Source organism: Barbus barbus (genome assembly GCF_936440315.1).
Source record: "Barbus barbus genome assembly, chromosome: 3".
NCBI classification, from domain to species: domain Eukaryota; kingdom Metazoa; phylum Chordata; class Actinopteri; order Cypriniformes; family Cyprinidae; genus Barbus; species Barbus barbus.
The window spans coordinates 17,262,521-17,271,425 of NC_136731.1; the positions used below are offsets into that span (position 1 = coordinate 17,262,521).

General features: G+C 35.8%; 2 protein-coding genes across 2 annotated transcripts in view; one reads left to right on the top strand and one right to left on the bottom strand.

Annotated features, from left to right (window-relative positions):
* Positions 1 to 4,397, top strand: part of LOC306849650 (kinetochore protein Spc24-like) — an 8,397-nt gene extending 4,000 nt beyond the window's left edge. Inside the window, exons 5-6 of the mRNA XM_079384833.1 lie at positions 2,872 to 2,948; positions 3,043 to 4,397. Of these exons, the coding sequence (XP_079240959.1) occupies positions 2,872 to 2,948; positions 3,043 to 3,149 (184 nt within the window). The 3' untranslated portion in view covers positions 3,150 to 4,397. The remainder of the gene's footprint in view (positions 1 to 2,871; positions 2,949 to 3,042) is intronic.
* A 356-nt stretch (positions 4,398 to 4,753) lies between these two features.
* On the bottom strand, positions 4,754 to 8,582 carry LOC306849658 (sphingosine 1-phosphate receptor 1-like). The gene is made up of 2 exons (XM_079384844.1): positions 8,436 to 8,582; positions 4,754 to 7,178 (listed from the first exon to the last, which is right to left on the bottom strand). The coding sequence occupies exon 2, from the start codon at positions 6,956 to 6,958 to the stop codon at positions 5,759 to 5,761; it is 1,200 nt and encodes a 399-aa protein (XP_079240970.1). The 5' UTR covers positions 6,959 to 7,178; positions 8,436 to 8,582; the 3' UTR covers positions 4,754 to 5,758.
* Positions 8,583 to 8,905: the final 323 nt, after the last annotated feature.

An 8,905-nucleotide genomic window follows, 5' to 3' on the forward strand; every position in this document is an offset into this window, starting at 1 on the left:
ATGTACATACCCTTGAAGTTTAACTGTCTGTCATTACTTATATGATCCACGACTCTTTTCATGTTTTGTGATGGTTGTCTGTGAGTCCCTTGGTTATCCTGAGCAAATAAAGGATTAGTTCACTTCCAGAATAAAAATTTCCTGATAATTAACTCACCCCCATGTCATCCAAGATGTTCGTGTCTTTCTTTCTTCAGTCTTAAAGAAATTAAAGGTGCAGTAGGAGATCTTGGAAAATGCTAACTTATAGCACTGAAAGCAAACGTCCCACCCTCCCTGCAAATAGCCATCCAAAGCCACGCCCCCCGAACGTTATATACGCACAAACTACAATAGACAACATTACTGCAATACATCATTTGTCATTAACAGTGAGAAAACTTCATATTACAGTTAGTAAAAGTACTACTATACCAGGAAGGAAGATCAGGTTACATAATGCGTGAGGTCGAGTGCAAGACGAGCATTTGTGGTTAAAAAGTATATACATTTTTATAGTTTTAAGAAAATGGCTGATCGTTCCGCTAGATAAGACCCTTATTCCTTGGCTGGGATTGTGTAGTGCCCTTTGAAACTCTGGACCTTCAAACCACTGGGAACCATAGAAGTCCACTATATGGAGAAAAATCCTGGAGTGTTTTCCTCAAAAAAACTTCTGAAGAAAGAAAGACATGAACATCTTGGATGACATGGGGTGAATAAATTACCATGAATTTTTTATCCTGGAAGTGAAATAATCCTTAAAACTGCCTGCTGTTCTTTAGAAAAATCCTCCAGGTCCTGCACATTCTCAGGTTTTCCAGCATCTTCTGCATATTTGAACACTTTCCAACAATGACTGTGGGATTTTAAGATCCGTCTTTTTACACTAAGAACAATTGAGGGGCTCTTACACAAATATTACAAAAGTTGAAAATGTACTGATGCTTAAGTATTAAACAAAATGCATTAAAAGCAGGGGGAGTAAACTTTTGAACAGGATGATGTGTACATTTTTCTAATTTTGTTTAAAGATTTTTTCATTTAGTACTTATATTTAAAGATGTGTGTATATTTAGTTAGGTAATTAATAAATCACTCATTTGATTATAGCTCCTGCCTAAGGTTAATTTAAATATTTAATCATATATATTTTTAAATATAAAGTGTGAGGATGTACGATTTAACATATATTCAGATATGTTTTTTTTTTCATTCAGAATGGTTTTACCGGTGTATAATTTCCCAGAGCTTTGTCACTAGGATATTTTTTCCTCATCTTTTCTTTCAGTACTTTGGGGTGTTTAATATCTGTCAGCTCATATGGATGGGTATTCTTTCAAAAGTCTAGTCATCTTACTCTGTTTCTGTGACCAACTTAACCTTTCCTCGTCTAACTACAAAAATGAGTCACATCTTGCCCTTAAGTTCTATGTTTGGTTGATGTCATTTTTCCCTAGAAGACCCTTTGTGTTACATACCTTATTAGTATTATAAAATATTAGATTAGGTTACAAAACTAGGTTACAAATGACTATTTAATGTATGGTGTTCGGGTCTGTGGGACCCTTTTTCACTTTTTGTCAAAAGAAAAATGATACAGTTAATTATTTTTTCAAACTCCGACTCATTGGCTTTGACTCATTTTCTGTGAAGAACATTTATCAGAACAAATTTTCAGTGACCACACACTGTACACCACCCCTACACATTTATATTACATATAGGATGTTTGGGTCCACTGGACCTGGGGTTAATGAAAGTGGGGAAATTTAAGGTCCACAGGACCTCCTACTATCTGGGACTGCTATTAGTGTGTGTGTGTGGGAGAGAGAGATTCTGTAAGTGTGTGTGTAAGTGTGAGTTTCGTGTTTCTGCCCCTGCTATTCCCACACAAGGTTGTAGCACTTCAATTCATAAATGTGATCTAACAAAGGTAAAGGGCAAATATTAACCATATATGCTGCTTATATTGCTTGTAATTAGGATGAAGTAAACATCTGTTGAGTATTTTAACATAAAAATTGTAATTGTGTTGAATTAAAAACCCCAAAAATTCAGCGTGTCCAGTCTGTCCACCAAACCCACGAACACTGGCAAGTAAAAAATATGAACACCACACAAGCATGTATTTTGTAATCTGTAGTAAAATACATTTTAAAAGTACCCTTCCCAACTCTGATAATCTACAATACCGTTCAAAAGGGTTTTTAATGAAGTCTCTTGTGCTCACAAAGGCTGCATTTATTTGATCAAAGCACAGTAAAATCGGTGAAATATTTTCTTTTTTAAAATGTTTATTCCTGTGATTCAAAGCTGAATTTTCAGCATCATTACTTCAGTGTCACCTGATCCTTCAGAAATCATTCTAATATGATGATTTGATGCTCAAGAAACATTTCTGATTATTACCAATGTTGAAAAACTGCTTGATTTATTTTTTCGAACCCGTTTTTTTTCTTTCTTCCAGAATTCAGGAATAGAATGTTACTATCACTTTCAATCAATTTAATGCATCCTTGCTGAATAAAAGTACTCATTTGGAAAACCTGAAAATATCGGGAAATTTTTAATTTGTTCAAAAAAGTCATGGATTTTTTATATATATATATATATATATATATATATATATATATATATATGAGTATACCTTTAGTTATGCTCTGAAATATTTCATAGAGCTATAAATTGCTTATTTAATGCAATCTTTATAATTTTTTTTAATGAAAAAAAACTTTAACAGTAAAAAAAAAAAATGATGGAAAGTCATTGTCTGGTTACCCTATTGTAATATGTTGATGCCTGTAAATCTGTTTTGCCAGACTGCTTTGAAATGATCATGTCCACTAAAAAATGTCTGTTTTGTATTGTTTTGCTGCTCACTTGATTTAGATATGTTGCTCAGCTCTACTTTAAAGTAACCAAGATAAAGCTGGAGGTGGACACAGAGCCGCACATACTGAGAGGAGGTAATCCTGACACATTTACTGTATATGATGATGAGGATGAGGAACATAAGTTTCATGTTCTAGACTGTATGAAATCCCTTTTGTCTCTTGGCAGTTCACTATGGCACGGATGTGGCAACCCCCATTAACATAGACACATCCACCCGCTCAGCCTGTGAGATCAGCGATGACCTGTGGAGCCTGGTTAATACTGAATGGTAGACCAGGTGTACGTGAACAGTGTTAGATAAATTACTGTTTATTTTTATGCATGTGTATGTGTTTTTATAATTATTCTGTTTTTAATTCTGTTAATAAATTTGCCTGAGTTGCCCCCTTGATCCACACACCACAAGATGTCACTATATGTTCACAAAATTCCAAAATGCACTTTTTTGCATTACTAGAATAGCATTTTCTGAGTTTTGTTATAATTTGCTCTCTGTTAAACAGCTCCCGTGCTATTTCCATAGAGCAGGGAATTTCCTATGATATTTAAAATCAGTTTTTGCAAACATTGTGATGAAACATAATTAAATCAAGTGTTCTTTTAATACTTTGAAAGAACACTTGAACTGAATAATAATTTATAGTGAGATTTTTCAAGATTTCTGACAAGTATTACAAGGAAATATAGAGATAGATGTGTTGTAACTTGCATTAGCATGAAAGTGAGTTTCTCTTTCCGTGTGAACAGACATTTTGTTTGCTCTTACTGCTTTTTTGTTTCAGTTTTGGCATGCTTATTTCTTAATAGTTACATTTATTTTATAGGTTGTTTTGTTTTTTGCTGTCAGACAAAATCCAGCTTTTTAGGATTTATTGACATGCCACTAAAAATGAAAAACTCTTGAACTGAAACTATGAAGATATGTTGATGTATATTTATTTTTAAAGATGTGTGTATATTTAATTAGGTAATTAATAAATCATTCATTTTATATAGCTCCTGCCTAAGGTTTATTTAAATATTTTTAATAGATGTTTTTACATATATTCAGATATGGTTTCATTTTCATTCAGAATTATTTTACCGGTGTATAATTTCCCAGCGCTCACTTGGATATTTTTTCCTAATTTTTTCTTTCAGTACTTTCACTACACTACTTTCACTATTTCTAATTTCAATACTTTGGCAAGTTTAATATCTGTCAGCGCATATGGATGGGTATTCTTTCAAAAGCCTAGTCATCTTACTCTGCGTGACCAATTTAACCTTTGCTCGTTAACTTCAAAAATGAGTCACATCTTGCCCTTGAGGTGCAGACACATGCCTTTTCAGCTTCGATAAACTTCCGGACTGGCACGAGCTTATGTCCTTTTTTTCTGTAGGGGCTTTTTGCAAAGACAACAGTGAGAAAATTATGTGCGGCTCGTGTAAAAAGACAAAACCACAATATCGCTTAGTTTATGCTTGGTTAACATGTGGTGTGAGTGTGATTGGGGCAACTGGAAATCAGCAAGACTCTGAAAGTATTGTTTTCTAATCCTTATATGCACTTTTACCGTTTAGATTTGTGCATTCGTTTTATAACTCAATGCAAATTTCCAGAAAAATTTGGTCTGAACATAACAGTGGATGGGTTTTCCACTGCATCTGAGCAAAATGTATGTATTTACATACACCTACATGTGTATATTTGTTTCACCCTCTTATTTTATTTTTCATGGGAAACAATGGGCAGTGCTTAATCTATAGAAGCAAACTATGTAGTGCAAAATAAATCACTTTTGCCAAAAATACAGGACTAAACAGAAACAAACAGCAAACATTCAAGAAAACACTTTTAATTAATGCACTTATAAAAGATTTGTTTTAAGGCTCATAATTTAGGATCAACAAAATACATTTAAACACATGAATGCATCGTTTCAGTACACAGACAGTTTTACAGAAATGCAATATTGCTTGAATGTCAGTGCTGTTTTTATCATTGTAGACTGCTACACATTAAATGATGCCATTATGTTCATAGGAACATAAAAACTTTGTTACAATATTTATAAAATATACAATATATATATATATATATATATATATATATATATATAGCTTGTGCCACCTTAAGTCATTGAAACTATATTTCCTGTATAAGCATATATAGAAAAGTATAGCATACTTACGTTTTTAAAAGGAGCTTTAGCAGGAAAACAATATTTCCCAAAAATACCATTATAAGAGGGAACATCTTACAAATGAAAAATAGTCCTTGCCTTGTAGTTTTTATTTGCGTGCGTATGTACTGTTAAAGTGGACTAACATGCTTGTGTGTGGAGGGATCAACCCGTCATTTTCTTTGCGTCTTTTCACCACAAAGTCTCTAAACATTTCAACTGCTATTTGGACTGGAGGTGAAAATGACTCGCTACACAAGCTCATTATTTTTGAAAATGCTCACACACGTCTCATATAACATCTGAAGAGTTCTTTTCAAAACATATTCGCACAATGCGTCACATTTGCTCAGTTCAGCTGTATAACTGCTTTTTGTTTGCTGTTTAAAATCCTATTTTTAAAAAGGCACCGTGGCTCTTGTATTGCATGTCTGAACCACAGACAATCCATTTAAAACACTGGTATTTATCATAGTAAAAAAAAAAAAAAATTCCACTTGTCTGGTCTACCACGTTCTCTGGTAGCCTCCGTGGTTTGCTTTAATGAATGCGGAGGAAACCAAGTCTTCTACTCCGAAGTCCAAAACACAACATTTACGAGTTCCATCTCCTGAATTCATTTCTAAGCACCTGTCCATTTGGCAGTTTAATAAATATTCAACCTGAACCAGAAGTCAGGCTGCATTGTCAATTTGAACTTAATGCATTGTTCTTCCTCAGCTCTTCAATATCCTCGGGTAAATAGCTTTAATCGTGGATGGTGAGAAGTTTCCAGAGGAGACCGTCGTTTCCAAGCCCTCCAGCCTCTGTGACGGCACCTCAACCTTACTGGTGCTACAGTCCAGGAAAGACATGCCAAACTTCTTCACCTGTCCATCTTTTGATCTCAGACAGGAGCTGCAGACCAGTCTCAGAATGGCTCTCCGCATGTCTTTACTAGTTAGGGTGTAAATGATGGGGTTTAGGAGCGAGTTGATCATGGCAATACCCAGGAAGTAGTCTGCCTTGTACAGCACCTTGCAGCTTTGAGCAGGGCAGCAGAAGTCCAGCAGAAGGAGCACAAAGAGAGGCAACCAGCATGCGATGAAGACCCCGAGAACGATGGTGACCGTCTTCAGCAGAGCCAGATACTTCTGGGACTTCCTGGCCAGACCTTTGCGCTGAGGACTGCAGCCTAACCGCTGGGTGTTAGACTTCACAATGCGGAAGATGCGCACGTAGAGCACCACGATGGAAATCAGCACCAGGGTGAACACGGTAATGCAGAAGAGGATGAAGCTCTTGGCGTAAAGAGGCAAGACGGTGGAGCAATCGTCCAGATTTCCAATGCAATTCCAGCCCATGATTGGGAGAATGCCGAGGAGCACCGAAAGAACCCAACTTGCACCAATCAAACCGAACATTCGGCCACGCTTGGCCCCTTGATACGGCTTCATCCGGACCATCGTGACGTGCCGCTCAATGGCTATAGCGAGGAGACTGATGACAGACGCAGAAAGTGTGATAAACACGCCGCCTTCTCGAAGAAACCACAGCACTGGAGTCATTTTGAGAGTGTTTGCACCCGAAGTCACGATGTTCACCATGTAGGTGAAGCCTGCAAGCAAATCGGAGAGCGTCAAGCTGCCCAGTAAGTAGTACATGGGCATGTGGAATTTTTTGTTCTTCCATATTGCCACCAAAACAATGGCATTTTCCACCACAATGAGAAGACAGATGATGAGAAACACAATGGCCTCGGGTTTCAGTCCCTCCCGGTATTTGTTCTCTTTCAGCTTTCCAGTGAAGTTGTAATGGGCCATGATAACAGCGTTGCTTTGATACTCCCGAAACATTCTGAACAGGTAACCTGGAGACGAGGTGATCGGTGGCAGAGTTGGAGCAACGGCGGCGCTAGCAGCGTATGAAGCTTCCATTCTTCCTATTTCTTTTGCTGTCCTTAAAGACGTTTCTTAAGGATCTCTAGTCCCTCTTATTGCCATATTCCAAGAAAGCCCATAAAACAACTCTCAGAAGGATTTAACATAGTAGCAATAAATCCTGGTGTTGTAGGCTCATTTGTGTTGAAATTTTCCTCTTTCCTTCTTGATGCTCAAATCACAGCTTTGCTATATCCTCAAAGGCCACCAGAGGGAACTGAAATAAAGCATTAGAAAATAATGTTCAATAATTATGGTAAACATATTTTAATGACAAACTAAATATGTAAAAATACACTTAGAAAAATTAAGCATAACAAACTTTTTTTTTTTTTTAAATAGAATGTTTAGCATTTATCATGTTCTGTTTCAGTTGTTTAATTATTCTTTCATAGTCAACATTTTATTTCAGTGTAGACATAGTAAACAACTTTTATCTAAACAAATGGACATTTTAACAGACTGCATTTAATTAGGAATTCTGAGAAAAAGGAGTAATTGTAGAAAATGTAGTAAGATTTGTGTTTGACTATTAGTAATATTAGTCAGTACACTGTAAAACATACATTACTGTAAAAAACAAAACAAACAGCTGTACTTGTCAAATTTATCTAAAAGAATGGGCATTTTATTCCAGATGTATTTAATTATGACTCTACATTTTAAGGGAAAAAACAAACAAACTTTGTAATAAAGTAAACCGTGTTTGAGTATCTGTATTAGAATTAGTCAGTAAATTTGTCAAAACCTTTACCATAAAAATAATACAGTAGTGGAGTATTATAAAGTATATTTTACACACATGAAATGTATGTATGTGACATCAAATTAGTTAATATACCGGCCGATTTGAACTATTAAAATTGTTTGTTAGTGTAACAAGTTGGCTTACTGATAATATAGAGATTTTACAGGTAAAACATTATTTTAGTATTGCAGCTACTGTGAAAAATAGCCTAATACCTTGTTAAATACACAATTCCTCCGTAGATTGTCATACTTGTTTACTTTATAATATTTTAAATAAAAAACATTTGCAATTAATTTCCATGTATCGTTTATTGCAATATACAATATTTACAATTGCCTATAAGAAAATCGCAGTTATCAAATTAAGTGGTTTACTTCAGCGTTTTGACATTTTTCAGCGGTTTATTATCGTTTGTTAACAATTATTAGCAGTTTACAGCGTATTTGGATTATCACACGACCAGAATTATTTCGGTAAATAGTCACAATAGAGTTGCGCGTATCGCGAGCAGAGCATCGTTTACGCACTCGTGCGCACAGGCTGAATTAAGACAAAAGTCAATCATTTTATAAACTACGAAATGGTCAAACCAAACTTTAACCAGTCTGTGACTGAACGAAAAGTCCGCTTCCATGCAAAACCTCGCTAGTTTACATACTGCACCCTCAGTTCTCCTAAATTCAAATGTAACCTCGCTCATTCGTGTAAATAAACGCAGCTTACCGTTTAAGTTGGAAACACTGAACTGTGCCTGGAAATGACAAATCCTCCTCTCTCTTCTCCCCCAGGTCCTGCGCACAACTGACAAGCGCTCCGGCCGGCAGCTGAACCTTGGATCAAGACTCGTCCTGAAGTGGGCTGGTCCTGGCATTCGCCTTCTCTCGTCTTCTGTCTGTGGCTGCTGATGCAGCGCTTATGGGTAACGAATTGTTTTGCTAACTTGAAGGTACTTTGACATTATATATGTAGGTCAATGACGTGACCTAATTTTGTATTTTTTTTCAGATATATTAAGTCGCATAAAAATACACACTTAACGTCAATATACTTCTTACATGAAGAACTTAGTTTTTCTTTTTGTGGGTTAGAAGTAATTTGATCTTTGTGGGGCTTACAGTCAAAAATGCGAAGTTAAGAAAACAAACAAAAAATGTGTGAAAACGTTTTACTGTGAAAAACTGATTTGAAATCTT